The sequence below is a fragment of the Halichoerus grypus genome, chromosome 7, assembly GCF_964656455.1.
Source record: "Halichoerus grypus chromosome 7, mHalGry1.hap1.1, whole genome shotgun sequence".
Classification (NCBI taxonomy): domain Eukaryota; kingdom Metazoa; phylum Chordata; class Mammalia; order Carnivora; family Phocidae; genus Halichoerus; species Halichoerus grypus.
This window is the reverse complement of record NC_135718.1, coordinates 111,451,846-111,475,519: the sequence shown is the minus strand read 5'-3', so window position 1 is coordinate 111,475,519 and position 23,674 is coordinate 111,451,846. Positions and strand designations below refer to the sequence as shown.

The window sequence follows — 23,674 nt, the reverse complement described above, 5'->3', positions numbered from 1 at the left end:
GAAATTCCTCATCCTGAAGAGCCGCCCTGCAAATTCATGACCATTGATCTTGGATGTAGTGAGGAACTGACTACAAATGAATCAGCAGAAATTTACTGCCAGCCCTAGAAAAACAACTCACATTTCAGGCCCTTTTGAGAACAGTGGAATTTTATCAGCTGCATGTACAGAGGAGGCACGTGAGCCACGCTATTAGGTATCTCTTCAGAAATATTAGTTACTGCCTTATAGTTTACCCTAACAGTTTACTGTTCACATTACTTTAGGTCTTCTTTTATGATAATACAGTTCTTAATGACTGACTTGAAAAGGCTTATCTTAAGGGTGACTTCCATTCAGGCAGAGAGTACATGGTGTGAAAACATGTAATAGTTCTGTATACAAAAAGAATTTCTCTTTTTCTCAGAAATTCACTTTACTATACATTTGTGGGGAAGTTGAATGAGAGCATGGGGTCTGAATCAGACTGCCTGGGTTCAAGACCTAGCCCCATCCCACCACTCACTAGGTGGTACAGCTAGGTGAATGAATGCTCTGTGCCTCAGTTTCCTTTTTAGTGTGATAGAGACATTAATGGTTCTACTTCATAGAGCCCTTGTGAGTATTAAATGGGTTGTTGTATGTCAGGTTTTCAGAACTGGATCTGGAACATTAAAAGGGCTCTATAAATGATAGCTCTCCTTTCTTCTCTTATGCTTCCTCCTCCTCCTCCTCCTCCTCCTCCTCCACTTCTTCTTCTTTCCCCTCTTCCTCCCCCTCCTCCTTCTCCTTACTCCAGTGAAGGAAGAGGTCCTTGATTTATTCCTTGGTCTTAATGATCATATATCAGAGTTGTAGTAGTATACCAGAAGCCTTAAAATTAAGTTATCTCTCAAAAAACAAGTTTTTGTAAAGACATTGCAGTAATTACTATATATTGGAGAAAAACTCAGTTTTCTTCTGTTAAATGCAGCACTGGTCAAATCACCATTTTAACAAAAGGTTTCACATAGCACTTACTTTGGATGGTGTATTAGTTCCTAACTTAAAGAGCACAGGGATGCTATCTTCCACTGATAAAGTTTCCAGACACCTGACAAGGGAGGGTCTAGTAGTTTCTCTGTTGTTACTTTCCAAGAAGGTTAGATGTCGTTGTAACTTTTATTCATATCTCTGTGATTTACAAATCCGTCCAAATCCTTTCTGAATCCATTTATGCTTTATGCCTATATCATCTCCCAAAGTAATTATTTACTGTGCTTTGTGGTTTAAAAAAAACAAAAACAAAAAATAACTGACTTGGTGGTTAAGAACCTGGCCCCAACTCAGACCAACCTGGATTTGAACCAGCATTGCCACTTGACCAGCCAATCAAAGACTAATCCCTGCATCTGTGGAAAGGGGGTATAATTCCTGCCTCATAGAGCTGACATGGGGATTAAATCAAAGCAGAAGAGAGCATAGGTGACTGTGCAGGCTTTTATCATGAATGCTTATCTAAGATAACAGGAGGCCAACTAAGAATAGCAGAGAGGAATTAGCTGGCCTCCAACTTTTCAAGAGTCCCAGCGATTCAGCAGTGGGTGGGGAACCAGCACTAAGAAGAGTCAGAGCAGGGCTCTTGAGAAACTTGATAAATTGCTGTCAGAACAACCATGCAAGCCCTCCTCTCTGAAAGCAGCTCCGAATCTTCCTCAACCACTCATTCTGTTTCTTGATCGGAAATTATTACTCTATGGTATAGAAATTACACCCCCTCCCCATCTGGAAGCCTCGCTGTGCATATGAATTCATAAAGGAATCCAGGCTGGATTGGATCTGGTTGTGTGTCTTTCGTGGGAGCTTGTCAGAAGATGAATGTCCAGGGACCCTTAATGACTGGATAATAGTTCCCTGGTCACTGAATAATGTACCCCCAAATGAATGAAGGAAATGTGTTGTCTGGCCTCTGAAATGATTAAATGATTCAGGAATGGGGCCTGCAGGTCGAGTGTTAATGATTAAAGGTGCTATAGTGAGAGGGGCTTTGTCACCCTCTGATCCTTGCAGCTGCAGGTGCCCCTCATCTTGTTCTCTCGAAGACATGGACAAGACCTAAGAATGCTAAGAGACCATAAGCACCCCATGCACGCATCTCAGTGCAGAGTTCACTAAGAGAGGTACCCTGCTTCCATGGCACACAGCTGAGAAGTCACAAAGGCAGGTCTGGAAGAGAAAGGCCTTGGAAACCAGTGCTCCATCTGGAGTGATGTGTTGTTGTCCTATCGAAGGGGAAGGAGCTGACATCAGATTCAGTGACATTCTTTTTGCCCCTAGGAGAGGTTATACATCCCCATCTCAACCACTCCCAATTCTTAGTGTTGCAGCACTTCCCCATCCCCAGTTGAAGGCATACCCATTGGGGGAGACAGGAAACACACGTTCTGACACATGTGGCATTATACCCACCAGTGCCCCACCGGCATGCCATTGGCTGAATCCAGGATAAAGACTCCACTCTCTTGAAACTTTCTGTGAATTCTCTCTCTGGCTCTTTCCCTGTCTTCCTTACATGTTCTTCCTAACCTTCCTCGACCAACTGGTCAATCTCGAGATGTACATTCATTCTTCCTTTGCCGCACCTTCTCTCAGAGAGAAGCAGAAAGCCTTGGATTAAGGTGGTTGGGGTCTCTCCAGAAGAGATGGGTAAGGACAATCCAAAGGACAGACAGTTGACCTAAATGGTGGCTTCAGTGCTGGGCACTGGTGGGAGAGTCCACATCAATCCAGAAGAGAGGCTGACTTTTCCGTGGGACTTGCATATCAGGTCTTCCTGGACTGGTCCTATCAGCTCTTCTCTTTACATCACTGTACCCCCCTGGAATTCTTCATGTCGGCCATATTGAATTAATTGTAGTTCCCGTTTGCCATATTCTCACTGGCCTCTGAACTCATTGGCCTGTTGCCTGAACTTGTCATTCCCACACACACTAGTGCTCCTCAGGGCTCCACTGAGATTTATCACCTCCTCCAAGGCTCTCCCCAACCATGCTTAGGGGGTCTCTCCTTTTTATCACAACCACCCCATACATGTGCTTCTCAGAGTGATAGACACTGTGTGGTCTTCTTCCTTATTTTCTTGTATCCTTCCTCACCCACTCCCCCAGAGGAGGCTGTGAGCTCTTTCAAAACAGGGCCTGCTTCCGCCTCCTAGACCTAATCCCTAGGACTGAATGCTACGTTCTCTGGCAGATAGTAGGTGCCCAGTAAATATTGCTGAAGGAAAGAAACACAGAAAAGCAGCACAAGATACCCCAACACTTGACTCAAAGACAGAAAGCAGCTGGTTCCTTTCACTTTCTCATGTCCAAACTAAAATCAAGAGTGTTTTTGCCCAGACCTTTTTGGGCCAGAAGTGTGTCCTAAATTGGTGTAGTTTACAGAGAGCTCATAGCAGTCAGTAAGAAAAATGCTGTAACTCCAATAAGAAAAAAAAGGGCAAAAGATATGAAGAGATGCTTCACATGGATGGAAGTACAAATGAATGATATCGATGCATGGAAAAAGTGCTCAGTGTCATTGGTAAATTCTGAAACATCAAACTAAAATAAAAATTACGTACCGCTTCCACCCTTCACTTCATTGCATATTTTTGAAAAGGATAGTACCCTTTATGGATGAGGGGTGCTAAAATGAGTTTTATACCACTGAAGCAAGACTAAATGGAGACAGCACCCCCGAAGGCCTTTCTCTCTGGTTTTCAAATACAAGCAAACATTAGGTTTCACTAGAGAATAAGGATGCAATAAGCATAGGAGAATTGCTGTCTTTGTGACATTAACATTTGGGGATTTTGAGATAATGGGGGATATGTACAAATATGTACAATGTTCCTACTTCCCCTAGTAGAAACCCCCGGGTCAGACCTCTCCATGTCTAATCTCCACACATATAAAGTCTAAAAATATAATTTTCTTGCCTGTTATTTTTGAACAACTTCTATTTTTAGATCATTAGAATGTAATGTATCAAACAATCTTAATTTGAAATCACTTTTCCTTTATTAGGTGGATTTGAGACCTATTCTGAAAAGAGCTGAGAGTGTTTTATATTAAATGTACCAAAGCCTTGTTTTGAAATGTTCAAAACATTTATAATGGGCAGTTTATAATTACCCTAGAAATTGCTTAATAATAACTATTACATTGGAAAGGGCAAAATCACTTTCTACAAGCGAGGTACAATAATTATCACTAAGGGACTGCCTGACTCAGAGAATTGATAATGGTCTATGAGCTCCTTCAACCCAGTCTCTGCTTTGCCTACGATTGTTACAGATTTAGAATCAGCCCCGGTGAGCAGTGGCCAAGTGGAATGGGGTCAGTCTATGTGTGCTGAGGAATGTGCTCCGGATAGCAGAGGGGTGGTCAGAGCCTGAGTCTTCCCCTCCAGACAGGTGGTCTTCCTTGGCACTCCCAGCCTCCTCCATTACCCCTGCATTGCTTGTCACAGAACCTAGCACATAACAGCTTCTTAGATGCTTTCAAGAGGAGGAGAGTTTAGAAGTGAACTAGGAGTTTAGAACAGAACCTAGCACATAACAGCACAAGCTTTCAAGAGGAGGAGAGTTTAGAAGTGAACTAGGGTTAAATATGCTGAAGTCATCAAAGCTTTCACTATTCTCTGCTCTTTATTTCTTTTTTAAAGATTTTATTTATTTATTGGACAGAGAGAGACAGCAAGAGAGGGAACACAAGCAGGGGGAGTGGAAGAGGGAAAGGGAAAAGCAGGCTTCCCGCTGAGCAGGGAGCCCAACGTGGGGCTTGATCCCAGGACCTTGGGATCACGACCTGAGCTGAAGGCAGATGCTTAACGACTGAGCCACCCAGGTGCCCCTTTCTCTGCTCTTTAATGCCTCCGTAACAAAATTCTTTTCAATCCAGCAGATATCAGGCACTGACCTACTGTTGCAAAAATAAGAAGTGCAAAATGTATTTTAAGATGAGGATGATAGGAGGGCTGAGACAAGTTCAAAAGCATAGCCCAGTGATATACAAGCATACTTCATTTCAATTTATTGTGCTTTGCTTTATTGCACTTTGCAGATATTGCCTTTTTTTTTTTTTTTAAACAAAGGTTTGTGGCAACCCTGCATGGTGCAAGTCTGTTGGCACCATTTTCCAACAGCATTTGCTCACTTCATGTCTCTGTGTCACATTCTGGTTATTCTTGCAATATTTCAAACCTTTTCATTATTATTATTATGCTTGTTATGATGATCTGTGATCAGTGATCTTGGATGTTACTATTTGTAATTGTTTGGGGCACCACAAGCCACACCCATGTACGATGGGTATATAATTGGTAAATGTTTTGTGTATTCTGACTGCTTCATTGACCGGCCATCCCCCCATCTCTCTCCCTCTCCTTGGGCCTCCCTAGCCCCTGAGACACAGTATTGAAATTAGGGCAGTGGATATCCCAACAAGGGCCTCTAAGTCTCCAAGTGAAAGGAAGAGTCACACATCTCTCACTTGAAATCAAAAGCTAAAAATGCTTCAGCTTAGGGTGGAAGGCACGACAAAAGCCAAGATAGGCTGAAAGCTAGGCCTCTTGCACCAAATAGTTAGCCATGTCGTGAAAGCAAAGGAAAAGTTCTTGAAGGAAATTAAAAGTGCTATACTCCAGTGAACACACAAACAATAAGAAAGTGAATCAGCCTTATTGCTGAGATGGAGAAAGTTTGAGTGGTTTGCATAGATTAGACCCGGCCCAGCATTCCCTTACGCCAAAGCCTAATCCAGAGCAATGCCCTACTCTCTTCCATTCTGTGAAGACTGAGGAAGCTGCAGAAGAAAAGTTGGAAGCTAGCAAAGGAAAAGTTCTTGAAGGAAATTAAAAGTGCTATACTCCAGTGAACACACAAACAATAAGAAAGTGAATCAGCCTTATTGCTGAGATGGAGAAAGTTTGAGTGGTTTGCAGGATTAGACCCGGCCCAGCATTCCCTTACGCCAAAGCCTAATCCAGAGCAACGCCCTACTCTCTTCCATTCTGTGAAGACTGAGGAAGCTGCAGAAGAAAAGTTGGAAGCTAGCAGAAGTTAGTTCATGAGGCTGAGGGAGAGAAGCCATCTTCATAACAGAAGTGCAGGATGAAGCAGCACCAAGTCATCCAGAAGATCTAGCTGTGATAATCAACGAAGGTGGCTACACAAAACAACAGATTCCCAGGATAGACGTGACAGCCTTCTGGATGCCAGCTGGCACTTTCATAGCTAGAGAGGACAAGTCAGTCCTGGCTTCAAAGCTTCCAAGGACAGACTGACTCTCTTGTCAGGGGCTCCCGCAGCTGGTGACTTGAAGTTGAAGCCAGTGCTCATTTCCCATTCCGAAAATCCTTGGCTCTTAAGAACGATGCTAAATATACTCAGCCCATACTGTAGAAATGGAACAACAAATCTTGGATGACAGCACATCTGTTTATAACATGGTTTACTGACTATTTTAAGCCCATTGTTGAGATCTGCTCAGAAAAAAAAGGGTGTTTGTCTTTTTTTTCAAAATATTACTGCTCATTAACATTATACCTGCTCACCCAGGAGCTCTATTGGAGACATAAAATGAGATGAATGTTGTTTTTATGCCAGCTAACACAACATCCATTCTGCAGCCTTTGGATCAAGGAATAATTTTGACTTTCAAGTCTTATTATTTAAGGAATACATTTTATAAGGCTATAACTGCCACAGATAGGTGATTTTTCTGATGGACCTGGAAAACAGAAGTTGAAAGCCTTCTGGAAAGGATTCCGCATTCTAGATGCCACTAAGAATGTTCGTGATTCACGGGAAGAGGTGTAAATACCAACATGAACAGGAGTTTGAGAAGTGATTCCAACCCTCATGGATGACTTAGAAAGGAGCTCAAGACTTTAGAGGAGGAAGTGACTGCAGATGTGGTGAAACAGCAAGAGAACTAGAATTAGAAATGGAACCTGACGATGGGACTGAATTGCTACAATCTCATGATCAAACTTGAGTGGATAAGGAGCTGCTTCTTATGGATGAGCAAAGAAAGTGGTTTCTTGAGATGGAATCTACTCCTGGTGAAGATGTTGTGAAGACGTTTGAAATGATAACAAAAGATAGATGGATGGATGCATAGATAAATAGATGGATGGATAGAGAGAATATTACATAACTTTACTTGATAAAGCAACTGCAGGGTTGGAGAAGATCGACTCCAGTTTTGAAAGAAATTCTCCTTTGCGTAAAATGCTGTCAAACGGCATTGTGTGCTACAGAGAAATTGTTCATGAAAGCAAGATTCCGTTGATATGGCAGTCTTCTCTGCTGTCTTATTTTAAGAAATTGCCCGAGCCACGCCAGCGTTGAGCAACCACAACCCTGATCAGTCAGCAACCATCAACATCGAGGTCCAGTAATCAAAAGGTTATGACTTGCTAAAAGCTCAGATGATGGTTAGCATTTTTTAGCAATAAAGTGTTTTTATTTTTATTATTTTTCAAAGGCCAATAAATATTTAAGGAATTTTACATGTAATTCCTTCCACTGCTAATCACAATAGTGCCTCCAAAGTCCAAATCATAATCTCCAAAATAGCCCTTTTAAAAAGAACCTTTGGTCAGTCCAGATTTGTCACTTTTAGTCAGTCCACAGTTCTTTCGGTTGAACTTCCTTGATCTCCACCCGAATATGGACCTCACCTATAATCTTTGGGATCCAGTTTCTTTACGGTAGGGCCCTAGGAGTCAAATTGTAGGAAATATATTGATTGCTCTTTTGGCAAATGATCTAAACTTATTCTTCCTTAATTGTTTCTAATACTGAAAAGCTCGTTACTTCCACTCTACTCCATGAGCCTAGAAGAAAATGTTACTTAGTAGCAATAAAGTATTTTTAAATTAAGTTATGTACATTGGATTTTTGAGACATAATGCTATTGCATACTTTATAGACTACAATATAGTGTAAACAATCTATATCTCGTGGGAAACCGAAATATTTATTTGACTCACTTTATTGCATATTCGCTTTATGACAGTGGTCTGGAACTGAAACCACATTATCCCTGGGATGTGCCTGTGTAGCTCGGCTAAGAATGTCACATTGAGGACATCCATAGACCAAAAATGGACTTGAAAGAGAGGTTTCACACCCATTGTGTTTGGATGCAAAAAAAAGAAAAAAAAGGCAAAGAAGGGGATTTTTTTTTTTTTTTCATTTAGAGATGCTTTTTCTTCCTTGGAAAATCTAGCAGAAAAAAAAAAAAAAATGTACCCCTGAGACAAACAGGACTGAAGCACTCACTGATTAGGGGAAATATTTATTCATGTATGAACAGTCAGCTCTGTGCTTTTCTTCTCCTTTTCGAAGAAGGCTTTATTAAACACCTTCTGTGTGCCAGACACTTTGAGTAACAACACAGACACACAGTCCCCATAATGTACTGCGCCAGATGAACCCCTGAGAAAGACCAGGGCTTAGCACACAGCAGATATTAAATGCTGTTTGTTGAATGGAACCAGTGGAAGTGGGAACAGCTGATGGGCTGGAGTCTCCCGAAGTGAGAAGACAAATCTTCCCGATGCAGCTGACCCATCCATCCATCTTTGGTTTGTAGTTTCAGAGAGTCCTGCCTCTTTGTCCTTCCAGAAAAGGGTTTTCCTTCCACAAATTGCTTTTCTGTAGAGCTGCTTCTACTCTTCTGGCTCGAAAACAGTCAATCTGCCTGTTCGGAATTGGAATCTCATTTGTTCACTCTTGGCCCTCAAGGGAGGCTGGACCGAGGCCGTGCCATGGCAACTAGTGAGTGAGGATGTAAGGGAAGATAGAGGAGCGTCATTTTGTTGGACCCCTGATTTCACTTGAATAATGATCACTTTTCTTCTCTCAGTCATAAAATTGTTTGTTATTCTTTTAAAATTATTCGAACTAAAGTAATCTGGTACTTTAGTTAGTATTTTGATTAAAGTAATATATGTGCATGGCTAAAAAAAATGCTAAAGGCTTATGGGTGATAAATCCCCTTCTCACGTCTTCTCTCCTCATTTGTTAACGTAGTTAAGTCACAATTTTTGGTTAAATTAATTACTGATGTTTATATTATGCCTTTTCTTTTTCTATCTTGATGGATTTTGTACATTAGGGATAGTATTCCCTGCAGAACCAGCAGAGCTTTCTATTTTTTTTTTAAGATTTTATTTGTCAGAGAGAGAGAGCACAAACAGGGGGAGCGGCAGGCAGAGGAAGAGGCAGGCTCCCCGCTGAGCAAGGGGACTTGCCTGATGCGGGACTCGATCCCAGGACCCTGGGATCATGACCTGAGCCGAAGGCAGACGCTTAACGACTGAGCCACCCAGGCGCCCCCCAGCAGAGCTTTCTAAAGCAGCAGCTAACATTTATTATTTACTATAGGCCAGGCACTGTTTTCATGTATTAATTCATGTGACTCTGTGTGTGAGATTAGGTACTGTAGATATTCCCATTTTACCAATGAAGAAATTAGGGCACAGAAAGGATGAGTAACTTGCCCAGGGTCATATGGCTAGGCATTCCAGCTCTAGAAGCTAAGCCTTTAACCATTATGAATACTTGCTTCTTGAAAAATCCTACCAAGTAAGGAAATAAAGATCCTAGTCAAGAATTTGAAGTTGTACCGGGATTTTAAGGCTCAAATTTAGTTAGCTTGGGAGACAAGGATGTTCAATGGGAGGAACCCAAGAGAAACAAGTGTATGCCGTAAGGTTGGTAGAGTTGTTTTCTTTTCAGTGGCTTATGTTTGTAAATAGTTCTTGCAATGCCTTGCCCAAGCTCTCATATTTTCCTGAGCATATCTTAATTGTCTACCAGAGAATCTTCATGCAAATTCTGGATAAAGAGGCAATCCAAAGCATTCAGTTAAGGCGCCCAGATGTTGGACATTTTTAATATGAGGATATTAGCACAGAATTTTTGAAGTTGGAACAGTCCTGGAAAACAAGAAATTTATTATCACATACGTGTCATTGATCAAAAGAAGACTGGATAAGAAGGTATGAAAGTAGGTGCAAATTTCACCAGATTAGCAAACAACTGTAAGATCCCTTCTTACTAGAAAGAATAGCATATAATGGCATTCTGCATTTCTTCATTCCCCATCTAATGTATACATTTGTGAAAACTGTTAACTTTTTTTTTTTTTTTTAATAATTCTGGCATTATAAACTCACTTCAGCACTTACCTCCATCTAATGGGCTCATTTTGAAGCCAGTTGCATTGCTTATAAAGGTAACCTTAAGGCAAAGCTTGGGACAACTGGGATAGGGCCTGTGCATTGTTAATAATGGAAGAATTGACAGGATCCAGAAAATGGGGTGAGTCCATACCGCCTAAAACATGTGCAGCCAACTGATCCCTTCCTAGCTGTAAAAACTGTAATATTGTGTATACACACACACACATAATATATACTGTACATCAAAATGAAGCCCAGGGACTCCTGGGTGGCTCAGTCGGTTAAGCGTCTGCCTCTGGCTCGGGTCATGATCCCAGGGTCCTGGGATCGAGCCCCGCATCGGGCTCCCTGCTCCACGGGAAGCCTGCTTCTCCCTCTCCCACTCCCCCTGCTTGTGTTCCCTCTCTCGCTGTGTCTCTCTCTGTCAAATAAATAAATAAAATCTTTAAAAAAAGAAAAAAAATGAAGCCCAGAGATTTGGTGGGAAACTGTGTATCTTCATGCCAGAGCCACCACAAAAACAATCCGGCCCCTCTTCTGGTGTAAGCTAGGGAATAAAATGCTAAAAATATCACCAGCTCATTGCTTTTACCCCAGATCTATTTTGACTAGCACAGCTTGCGACTGTTTACATAGAGAGAAGGGGGAGCAGGTTCGGAACGGGGTGTCGGCCTCCTGTTCCTGACGTGCGTTTTAATAGGCCACCTGACAAGATCAACAGGAAGAAAAGAAAAATTGCGAACAGGTGTGAGGGAGCCAGAGGAAGATGGTCCTGCCCCTCCATCCTTCTTAATCAAGTTGGCACATTGCTCTGATGCCAGGATTCTCTGGCTTATACTGGTGGCTGTGCTAATGGCCTCCAGCGTGGGGCTTGACGAACGGGGCCCAGAGTCCCACACTGATTCCCCTGTGCCTTAAACAAAAGGAAAACGGGATTTTTGTCTGGCTGGTTCACTGTCAGAACCCGAAATGCTCCATTCGTCTGCGCTGAGGCTTGCTGGCGAGTGCAGCTCCTGACGGCGACATCGCCATGGAAATGTGTGACACATTTGTTGATGAGTTGTCTGTTTCCAGATGGACACCTTCCTTCCCAGCGCCAGCCTTTGAGAAATGGAACAGACCATTTTTTTTAAGTATTTACTTTGTATAAATTGTGGCTTCTCTAAGGGTCTTGCTGGCCTTTTGTTTTGTTTTGTTTTATACCACAACGGATTTTAGGCAGTGTGTTGTGTAAGTAATAATGATAGGTCTGGCTTTGTAGTCATGGCTGTTTGTTTTTTCTTTCTTTGTATTCCGCATTGGCCAGCCAGCCGTGGTTGGTAATGACACACTAAAACGTATCCTCTTTTTGAATTGGTGATGATTCTGCCTTGATGTTTTTTTTTTTAAAAAGGCTGTATTTGGGATAATGCTGCTTTGAAAGTCATGTAGCCAGCGGGTTTCCCATTTCATTGAAGAAAAATATTAGGAAAATATTAATAGGTTGTCTACTACTTTCAATTCAGTTGTGTTCCCTGGAGGGTAAAAAAGCAAATGAAGACTGAATGTTGCTAGACCGCTCAGGGAGTGTGGACAGTGGGCTATGGTGGGTAGGTAGAGAGGAAGGGGCGAGGCAAGGGGGGATCTTCTCGAGGGCAGATCCTTTGCTGTGCATTGGGCAAAGTACCATCTCAGAAGGTTCTGCTTAAGTCCTAAAATGTTGTGCTTTCCTTCTTATCATCTGAGGGGTAGGATCCTACAGACGGTCATAGAAATCCACCGAAATTATGTTTAAACAGTGTGTGTGTGTGTGTGTGTGTGTGTGTGTAACTTATGTTTAAATAGAGACCAGAAGTACTTAAGATCACAGTTTAGTCCAGTGAAATGTTAGTTTATCCAAGTGAACCATGGTTTATAAATATTAACGTCCCAAACTGAAGTTAGGGAGGCTCATAACTTTTTTTTACCTTTATTTTTATCTCTGTGTAATTATATTGGAGGCATAATTTGTCAATGTCTTTTTTTTTTTGGTAATTAACAAGTGCTTTTTTAACTTCTGAATAAGTAATCCTTAATTAAATGTGTCTATTTTGTTCATTTACTTTCCTTTTTTTTCCTCTTAATACAAATTGGAATGTGAAATTCTTTTGTGTCGTGACTGTGGATCGGAGTCCACTGATTAACTTGTTAATACATTTAGGACTCTGTATTCCTGAAGGCTCATTACTGTAACCTCACACTAGTCTTTCTAATTTCTTTAGAAAGAAGCAGAATCAATAACTACCTTGAATTGTCAGGTGGAAAAAACAATTGGCTTAGCCTGAACATGGAATCTTTATTCAGATACATGCAAATGTACTACTTTCATAAGGTGATCATTTTGAGAAACATTTGAACAGTATAATTACTTGGGAAAATGTTACTTTAGCAGACATCTTTGGGGGTAGTGTGTTAAGGGTTATTACATTACAACTTCCTGAACTGAAATGCAAACTCTCTTAGCGATAAACATCTGTCTTTCAGGTAGCCCATCATAGGCATTATTCCATGCCATATGCTAGGCAATCGTCAGTTTGTTGATTGGTGAAATTTTCCACTTGCACAATTTCTGTAATTTTTCCAACAAATTAAAGATGACTCGAAGTCACACCTATTTGGACCTTAGGGTTCCCAAGTCATTTCCTGTTGACAGGAATCTGATGGAAGCGTCACCGTCATTACCAAACTGCTGCCGTGGGGAAGAGCTTTATTCCAGAGTTTGTCCTGTGATGTGTACTGAGACTGAGATTTATTGTACTCTCTCTTTCTCTGGCTGTTGGGAAGTCTAGATCCCGTTACCTAGAGGCCCACTGCCTCTCCAGTCTTGAGTGATATACCTGTTAGCTCCCTTAGATACTGTGGCTCTTCATGCATGTGACTGTAGAGAGAGATTAAAGTGTGTGTGCGTGTGTGTGCACGCGCATGTGCTCATGTGTGCAGCATATGAAGTAATTGAAGACTGCTCCACATTTAATATGGGGATCACAAATAGGAAAATTTCAGCTCCCTATGGTTTACATCTATTTGTTGATCTATTAAACTCTTTAGTCTTAAGCAATACTTTGTTTTTGCAAAAGAGGGAAATTAAGGTGTGAATGTCCTGCTGAAAGTTGCTGCCGCAGGCATTTCGAATTAATGTTCTCATGGAGAAAAAGCTTCCTTAGACCATTGTGTGATATGCCCTGGTATGTGTAGACTCTAGATCGTCTTTAGAGGTGGAATACCCTCCGTTTCCTCCGCCACCATCTGCTCTCGGTGGAAGGACCAGGCGCTGCCACGTTCATTAGCTGCCTTTATGGTGCTGAGCTCTTCCCAAAGGGCAGAAGAGAGCACCTCCCAGAAAGAGGCTGGTTAAGCGTATTCCAGATTGTTTCAAATGAACCACATAGAAACGCTGCGGGGAAAAGGCTCTGACAAATTACGCTACTGGGGGCTTTTCTCAGTGACACTTTTCTACCATTGTGAAAAAGTTATAAAATGTCTTTTCTTTTTTTGGTGCTCAGACGAGTATAGGATCAAACCGGTGGAAGAGGTCAAGTACATGAAAAATGGGGCAGAAGAGGAGCAGAAAATAGCAGCCAGGAACCAAGAAAACTTGGTAAGATTGCATTTCTCGTATAATAATGAATTTTGGTGACACCATTGTAATAAAATCTGCCCTGCATGTTTCAGCTGTAACTTACACATTGGCACAAGATTTCTTGAAAATGCTGTTGCTATTTATAGCTTGCCTGGAAGCTGCACGATCAGTCCTGTATCCTGTTTGTTCCTGAATAAGCCCTTCTTTAATCTTGATAGAGAATGCTCCCCGGGGGACGGGGGGGGGGGGGGGATATGGCAAAATTATTAGCGTCTTAAAATGGTTAAATGTAAAGGAAAAGGCATGAAGTAGGATTGAGACTTATGGGGGGAGGACCAATATATTTTTTTCTTTTTCGTTCCACCTCTTTCACTCTTACCCAGTCAGAATGAAGCTTCATTACTCTGGACACCGAGTGTTGTGGATAAAGTTGCCTTTGAGAGGATATGTCTCTATCAAAATAGTCAGCAGTTCACATTCACAGTGTTAAAGGTATTGGGGCTTTTGAGTGAATGTGAGAACGGCAGTGATCTGAAACAGAAAGTTAGGAGCCTCTTTCTTTCATGTGAATTGGTATACATACTACACCTTAATGTTCCATCTCTGTGAAAACACGTAGTTAATGCCGTATTCGCTGATTTCTTAAAAGACTTCACAAACTGTTAAGAATGTGCATTTATTCCGTGTGTTAGAGCAACATTGTTTTTGTATTTTATTTTGGGATTAATTATTTGCTATGCTTTTCATGTTTGAGTGGATGTATTTTTAAGAAGCTTGAAACGTCATGAAGTGTTTTCGCTTGACTTAAACTCCTTTTTCCATTATGTGCTTTGTTTTTGTTTTTGTGATTTCTGCTACAGCATAGGAAGTTGGCCAGCGCTCATGAGTATTTCACGCTGTCATTTTCTATGATACATTAATGAACATAATGGGCTAATTCTTCTCTCCTCTGTTCTTCTCTAAACATCCGATCTACACCTTGAAATACTGAAGTTACCAACAACCGGCTATTTTAGATCATTATAAAAGGGTGGAAATACTCTGCAATAAAACTTTGCTTCATAAATGGGATTTGGATTTTAAGGTATTGCTTGAGTCACCGAGATTCATCATATGTATGCTCTATTTTAACATTAGCTCTTAGATCTAGAAAACAGTAGCTACGACTAATAGTGGGAGTTACTATGATCCGACTTTTTACATGAATTTTTTCTAACTTTGAATAGATAAATAGGTGACCCAAGGAGTTGAAGCATCAGTTGGTTTTTTTCTACTTCATTTTACTGAAAATCAGACTTTGTCCTTTTGCTTGATACAATTTCGGCTTGAGTTATAAATCTCATCTTTAATATTTCCATTGGAGGCTGAAGAGTCTGGCAGTGGTGTTCCTTGGATCTAATGCTAGAGTCCGTCTCTACTTAGCATGCTTGTATCTCTGAAATCCTAAGGGAAGCAACGGCATATATCTTACAGCATGTAATATTTTCCTCAGTGTGCCCTCTCATCATATTTAAAGCCGATACAACTTTTTCCTACTCTCCAATTTCATAGTCTCTCAACTCCTTGGTGCTAATATATTCTTTTCCAGCACTTGGTCAGAATGGGCACTAGTGCTTTTCTGTGCAGACTGAATGAAAATTCAAAAGAGAGAAATTTCTGGGTTTTTGTTTTTTTTTCTTTTACTTGTAGACTATCTGTGACAACCCTCACACCCCTTTTCTGCCAACCAATCAGAGTCCACACCACCAACAGGAGTTTTCAAGAGTATAATGACTTTCATGGAGAAGGGGGAGTAAGTGGTTATCTTTGATTCTGAGATTTCTAGGCAGCTTCCCAAAATTAAATGACTTTTCAGTTGTCTGCTGGTATATTATCTTTGTCATCTGCTCCGTCCTTTGGGATGCATAATCGAGTATGGACCATGCATGTTGTTTGAGAAAACTAATAGGTCTCCTAAATTTGAAGCTTACATTGAGGTGGATGAAATAGATGCAACAATTCTTTATTTTTCCATCCACTAATAGAATCTAAAAGACAAGAAGTTCTTGTTTTTAGTATTTTTAGAAGCTTTTTTTTTTCTTTTTACTCTAACTGTTAAAATTAAGGCCTCAGCAAACTCAGTCCAGATAGTGTGGCATGCTGGTGACGACCATGGGTTTTGGAGGCAGAAACTGCCTGGGTTCGGATCTCAGCTCTGCCCCTTGCTCAGTGTGGGGTCAAGTTACTTCTCTTCTCTGCACCTCCTGCCCATCAAGTGGGGAAAAGGCAGGGCCTCAGGGTGTCACAGTGAGGACAACTTGAGATGAGCATTGTAGGGCTTGGAGTACAAAGCCTGGCACATGATAAGCACCTAGTATGAGTTAGGCATGATCATATAAAATAAATGGAAAAGAATGTTAGGGTCAGTGTTTCTTTCCTTTTTCTTTTATGTTACTTGGTGAGAGGTTTCTAAATGAATACTTTAGGTTAATGTCAGTATGACATGTATTTTGAAAAATCTTGCTCAGGAACTATGAAGTTATTTAAACAAGTATGTTTCGATCACCTGTTATGGACAAGGCCTTTATTTGTATCAAGAGACATGGCAATACTTAAAGTCACTGTCCTCAAAGAGCTTATAGCAAAGTTTAGAGAACAGTTCAGTTCCAACAAATATTTTATTGATTGCCTCTAGGTACCAGCCTCTGTACTAGACTCTGCAGAAAAACACAAAATAAGGAAACCACTGACCCTTACCTTAAGGTGCTCTATGGTAGTAAACAAGGTGAATACCAAAGGACTATAAATAAAACAGGATTAAATACATAAAGAAATGCATAAATCAATCAAGCGAGCAAGATTGACTCCAAGAAGGCAATACAAAGTGCTGCTGATATCAAAGGAGGCAGAGATCTTGTCTGTTGGAGTGTCTGGACCTACTTCATGAAAGAGCTGTTGTTTGCAATGGGCCTCGAAGGATAGGATGAGGAAGGTTGGCCCAGGCAGAAGTGACAGAGATGGAAAATGCAAGGTATATTTAATGAAAAGCATGTAGTCCTGTTTGGGGAGTAGGAGGGAAGAGAAGGTGTCAGTAGGACAGCAGGGGGAAATTACAACCAAAATGTAGATGGAGTATTATATAGAGCCTTCATGTCCAACAGAGAGGTCTGAAATGAATTCCATGGATCATAGGGAACCTTTGAAGGTTTCAAGCAAAGCACTGACAGAATGAGATTACGAATGAGGAAAGTTTATGTGGCAGCAGTGGGTGTCGTATGGATTGGTGTGGGGAGCCTGGGTTGGAGATCATTTATAATAGCTTTTGCAAGAGACAATGAGCCTGAAGCAAGATGGTGGCTGAGAGAACAGAAAAGATTTGAACAAAGTTGCAGTAGAAGCAACAAGATTTGATAGCTTGTTATAGATGTCTAAAGAAGGCAGAGGAATCAGAAGATCATGGTAATTCCCATGGCCACTGGGGGAAGAGCACTGGTGGATGTGAGAATAAATAGTGACATCAAACAAAATGGGAAAATCACTTAGGAAGATAGGGTTTGATGAAAATACAAGAGGTTTATTCCTTCCCTCCTTTTTGTTCATTCGTTATTCATTCTGGCCCACCCTTAAAAACATCACAGTGTAGTCCACAAGAGAGAAAGTGAAGCTGCTGATCACACCAAAATGTAATGAGTGCAGTAACAGAAAGCCTGAATTGCCGGGGTCCTTAGACTCTGTGCTTTGGAGGACTCAGAGGTGCATCAGATGTAAATCTCACCTGAGAGAGCTCACTTTCTGGTAGCAGATAGAAGGCATGAGACCTGAATGACCAAAGGAATCCAAGGTACACTGTGAACGTAGAGCTTGGTTTTGAGTAAGCAAAGCTGTAGGAACTTGCAGAACATCCGTGTGGAGGAATCTAGCAAAGGACAAAAGTGAGGGTGTGGAGCTCAGGAGCATTGCCTGGGACATGTTAGGTGTTGAGTATATTTTTGTTTGCTGGAGTGGATGGATGCATGAGTGAATAAGAGTAGTTGGACCTCTGAGTCACAGTTGTCACCTCGTAGTTAGTTGCTCAGTGGTATTTAGATCTCCAGTTGCTCGAGCCCTTTGGCTGCAGTTTCTATGGGTGGAGGAGATTGTGCTGGTTTTCTGAGGGTGATGATGAATCCTTTATAGGTCGATCATTTATGTGTTCTCAGTGCAAAGATGTGCATTTGTCCCAATTTTCATCATTGTTAGACATCTCTATATTCCACTTTACTTCTCTCACACTTTAATTCCTGCTTCAGGAAGGTGATGTGAAATTGTTTCATTGGCTTTGATTATATATAGATATGTATCAATCTAGATCCTAGCTTCGTTGTTTCTAGCTTTGTAATTTTGGTCAAACGTCTAAAACTTCTGAACTTTGACTTCCTCATCTGGAGCCCGGTAATAACAAAATGATTCAAGTATTAGAAGAAACATAGAAAAATATGTTTAAAATCTTAGCAAAGGGAGGTTTTCTTAAATAAGACATAGAAAGCAAAAGCTTAGAAGACAGAAAAGTAGTTTATTTCATTAGATTAAAATTAAATACTTTTATGAAACGGAACAACCACAAAAAGTAGTTAATAGATAGGCAACAGCCTGGGAGAAAATATTTATGACCTCTAAAAGGCAAAAGGTTAATTAATAAGGGATTGATAAAGAATGCTTATAAATAATTAAGAAAAAGATAATCCACGAGAAAAGCAGGTACATGAAATGAACAGAAACAGATGGTTCACAGTAGAGGATATTGGGCAATAAGCATATGAAAAGATGTTCCACATCATTGGTACAATGGATACTCTCTTATCCAACTCGCCGCATAAGAAGACTCTCATAAATCCCTCTCTGAAAGAAGCTGACTGCAGCCTACAGCGTGCTCGCCCGATGGCTCGTGGTCTACTCTCCAGAACACCTCTGTGCTTGTGCTGCCTCAGTTAAATGTGTTTTCCAAGAGCCCGTGTGGTGGTTCCCAAACCTGTTTATACTGGTTGAATGTCATCGTGATTATGTAATTTATTAAGTAATATGTAAGCCACTGAAACACAAGTGTGGAAAGAGAGCTGTTTCATTGAAAATTAAATTAAGTGCTTTAGAAAGTCTTGATGAAGGCACATGACTAAAAAGCTTGCTGTTAAATTAAATTAAATTAATTTCTGCACTCAGATTATTTCACAACGTCTTTATAGTCTCACTTCAGTTAAGAAACCAAACCAGGGGGATCTTAGATGTGCTTTATAAGAGTGTGGTTAGTGCAGGAGGAACACGTGGAGCCTCCGTGTGTGGTTCCTTACTTGAAGCAGAAGCCTTGTTCCTACGTCAAAAGGTGAGAGAGGAAATGAACATCTATGTATTTTAAAATAAAATCGTATGCTTAGTGTATATTTACATCTTTATGTTGCCCTGCTTTAACTCACTTTACCATTTAATTACCAGTCCGGATGGCATTGCCTAATATAACTTTTATTTTAATCAGGGAAATGCAAATTAAAACATGATTCCTTAGACTGGCAAAAATTTGAAGCTTGATAATATCAGATTTTGGCATGGTTGTAGGAAAATATGTATTCACATACTGGCGGCAGACATCTTGGAGGACAACATAGCAGTATCTATTAAAATTGAAACATGCACACCCGTGACCCAGCACTTCCACATCTTGGTATCCACCCAAAGCAGCTGCCGGTGTGCATGAGGAAGCTTGCACAAGACTGTTCACTTCAGCATTGTGTCTGTTGAAAAACTGGAAATAACCTTCATTCTTCTCAGTAGGAGAATGGTACGGCTGTAATATACTAGAGAGCAATTAGAAAAGAATGAGGTAGAGCTTTATGAACTGTCATGGGGAAATCTGCAAATTGTATAGTATGATCCCATTTAAGGTTTTTTTAATAAAACAAAATAGCAACACACTACAATTTCTATGAATACTCATAGATGTATAGGGATTTATAGAAAAACCTGGATGGATATGTCCCAAACCATTAACAGTGGGTACCTGAGTAATGGGGGATGTACTCATGCTGAAGCTAACTTTCCTCCTCTGCAAAATGGGGATAATAATTGAATGCACTTTAGCAGGAAATTGTGAAAATTAAATAAGCTATGCTTGTAAACTCAGCATGGTTTCTGGCATAGCAAATGCCATTGTTGGCTAGTGTCCGCAATGGAGTTAGATTATGTAGGAAGGATGAGAAAGAATTGTATGTGGTGGTAAAAGGGGATTTTTTTTTTTTACCCTTAAACTTATGGTTTTCATTTTTTAAAGAAAATATGAGTATATTATTTGTGTGATTTGAAATTAATTTTTTAAAAGGGGAATGGTAGTAGCAAAACTCAGATTGTGACTATTTGGGAATCTGTAATGTAAGTGGGATTATGTCATTTTCTCATTATCTTAAATATCCTCAGTTTTTTGTCATTCTCTGATATTGATTAACAAAAGGCAGTAGAAGAAAGCTCAGGGATCATCCAACTTCATTTATGTAGGTTAACTACGTATAAATAATTTAATAGGTAAGTTACTCCAGAGTTGGCAGCATTCAGTCCCTTCCTTCTCCAAAGTAAATATCTTGACTAATGAAAGGCATTCCAGTTTGAGTTTTAAAGTGCTTCCTCTTACTATTTGCTAAAACATTGTCTGTTTTCCATAGCAGCTGTCCTTCTTAAGCTATCCTCCCTTAGGAGTTAATAAATTCTTTGATTATGGAGGGGTTTTTTGATATATATTTCCTAGATTTACATATATTACAATGGCTTTTGATTCACTATTTCCAGATAGCTTTGTATGCGTGAGAAGATTCTTCTGTAGCCAGTGACCTATCTCATAGTTGCACCCACCATGCTTTTGACTTCATCCTTATCCATAGAAGTTGAGAATTGATTTGAAACATGCTTGTCTAAGTCATCACTTCCTGAGTACAATCAAATGATGCTATAAAAAGAATGTTCTAATATATATGAGCAGGAAAGGAGAGTGGAATCAAACTTTAGGTGTGGCTACATCCTCCTTCTACTTGCTGAGTTTGTGAGAGTTTCCATATGTATCTCTAGTGCATTAGATTTCCAATAAATGTCAGAGCATCCAGTTCCAGGATTGAAAACCTGGAGATTAGGAGACCTCTTTGATTAGAGGAAATGCTCCAGAAACTGCTGAGAGCTCTCTTTGGAGCAGTGGTTTCCAGCTGGTAACAATCAGCAAGTCGCCCTGCCCCACAGCTCAAGCAGTTCCCTGTAGGCGGCTAATGTTCTCCAAAGCACTGTATTGACGGACGATCTGAAACCGGGGATGAGTCTGTGTTTCCATTCGTAACCATAGGGTCAATAGGAAGGCTGAGTGCTCAAGACCACAGTCACCACATCACTCTAAATATTAGAGCATACCTGTAAGAAATAAACTTATGTGAATGAACATTGTAAACTTTGAATCACTAATGTTTATTATACTAAGCGATAGACCTTCCAATAAAGGCGTTCTCCTAGTTGGGACCCCTCTAAGAGTCCGTTTAAACTCTTCTTTTTAACAAATACAACCATGTTTACTTCTATGACTCTACAGAGCAGCTAATATAATAGCAAAAGACCATGACTTTGAATTGTCCCAATTTCCCAAGTTATTTAAACACTCTTAGCACTCTTGAGAATAAAGTAAAATAAACTGACAAGAGTAAAGCTGATATTCCAGACAAAGGGTCAAGCTCTGTGGAGCACCTCTTCTCTCTCCCCTCCCTCCTTCCAGGTACAGGTTGGATTGGAGCTCAGGCTGGGGCTGGAATTGGGTGGGTTGTTTGGGGACATCTGGACTTGAGGTAGAGAATTTTTGGTTTATGGAAATTCGATAGGACTGAGGGTTCCCAAACCAAAGTGAAGATGGAGAGTGGTTTGAGGGTATCTGACTTTAGACAAGAGAAGCCTCTTCGTAGAGCAGCTTTGGAAACAGTCACGTTAGCACAAGACCCCTCCCCAAAGTTCACCTGCTTCCAACTCAAGGACCCTCGTTCTCATTCCCTCTTCTCTCATGCATATGATGTTGACATCAGCCTCTGGTTCTTCCATATAACTGGGAGATCGCCTGAACCTTTTAGTTTCTTAAGGGAATAACAGCTCTTATGAGTGGAGGGTTTGGGTAGTATCATTCCTTTTTACTATGTTTGTCGTGGAGTAGAAGGAATTAGAGGAAAGAGTGCTAGCTCTTCATCTTTCTTGGAAGACGTCCTTTCTCCAGCCAGCCTTTTTGTGCTACCTGAGCCAGGCACATTCAGGGTCTTCCAGATTCTTCTAGCACTGTGATTTGTTTTAGAGCAGAACAGAAGTAGAGTTTAATTCTCTAAGGATGAGGGATTTGTCGAATCAGCCTTCTAAGTTTCAAGTGTTGTACGGAAGCACAGTTCCTGACTGAGGAACAGAACATTATAAGAATAAAAGAATGCCCACAGAAGTGCTTTGTAAACATAAGCCCAATGCAAATGATAGCGATTGTTGTTGTTACTAGTTCAAAGGACACCAGGATGCGTTCCTGAGGTTCGTTGTTATTCCATGGTAGAAACACAAGTAAGGTACAGCATGTACCCTCATAGCACCCTTCATTCTCCCACAAAGAAGGGGCAGCAAAGTGTATGCCCAGTAGATACAGAAATCAGTAAATCAAAGGTGGGTTTTAAAGCAACTACTGTGAAAAGCCAGGCATAGCAAACCATGACTGAAATCCCATTTCAAATGGCTTTTTCTCTTTCCCATATTAATACACTGAACTGACCAGATGCAGATGAACAGAGTTAGGGTCCTGGTACAACATATTTCTTGAATAAATCCCTATTTCAATGGACTCAATTCTCACTGGCAGCTAGGCATTGTCTGGGGCACTGAAAGAATATGAGGATTGGTGAGGCACAGTTGTAACTCTCGGGAAACACCAGGAGACAGATAGATACGCTGTAAGTCTCTAATAGAGTCTTTGGGGGAGAACCAGAATGGAATGGGGGACCCTTACTGGGATATCTGAGAAGATTCACAGAGCTGGCATTCCCACAGGGCCTTGAGGGGAAAGCAAGTTTTCATTGGCAGATGAGGTTGGGCAAGGGATTTCAAGCAACAGAATAGTGAGAGCCAAGCACGAAGATGTGGCACAAATAATGAGTGGGTGGGGAGGCGGATGGAGCGCGCTGTGAAGTGTTTTGGTTAGTTGGTGTGTTTTAGCTGGGGTTTTTTTGTTTTTTGTTTTGTTTCGTTTCCATCACCACATTAATTTCTGGTTTACAGAGAGCCACAGGCTTTTGCCAGTTTGCAGCATTTGTAACTACAGAGTAAATAGAACACACCTCTGCTCCTCTAATTTGAAGATTGAGGGTGTTGATAATGGCTTCCGTTTTCTCAGCATTGTTGCAAAATGTGATTGCTTTTAAATATGCTTTCCTTGGATGCAGGGTGCTGGCTAAAAGTTGTTGGACATAGTTACTCTTGACCTTCTCTTGCCCGGGAAAGGTTGGCTTCTACTATATCCTCTGAAATTTTCCCCATTTAACTTTGGGAAGTACAGCAAACACAAACAGTACCTTAGAGTTCAATTTTTGGCCTAATCTCCAAAAGCAGTACCCTGATATTTAAGTAGAAAATGGAAAGGAGCCCTCTTCAAAGCTTGATTCTGTCTGATCCCCATGGTCATTCTAGATGCCAGATTTATTTATCTCACTGAAACATGGGCATTTTCTACCCAAGTGGCCCAGTTTCAACAACGGAGTGAGGGGAAGTGAGTGACAACTGAGAGAGTCGCCGAAGGCTTTACCACCGTTATCAGAGCTTCTAGAACAAAAACAGTGGTGTGCCTTTTCTGCAGGTTGTTCATATTTCTCTCTTATCTCCTATGCGATGCTA

At 40.8% G+C, this 23,674-nt stretch overlaps 1 protein-coding gene across 5 annotated transcripts in view; it reads left to right on the top strand.

Moving 5' to 3' along the window:
* Window positions 1–23,674, top strand: part of C7H1orf21 (chromosome 7 C1orf21 homolog) — a 263,879-nt gene that overhangs the window by 100,218 nt on the left and 139,987 nt on the right. For all 5 annotated transcript variants that reach the window (XM_078078060.1, XM_078078061.1, XM_078078062.1 and 2 more), the window contains exon 3: window positions 13,719–13,813. In XM_078078060.1, coding sequence (XP_077934186.1) covers window positions 13,719–13,813 — 95 coding nt within the window. The remainder of the gene's footprint in view (window positions 1–13,718; window positions 13,814–23,674) is intronic.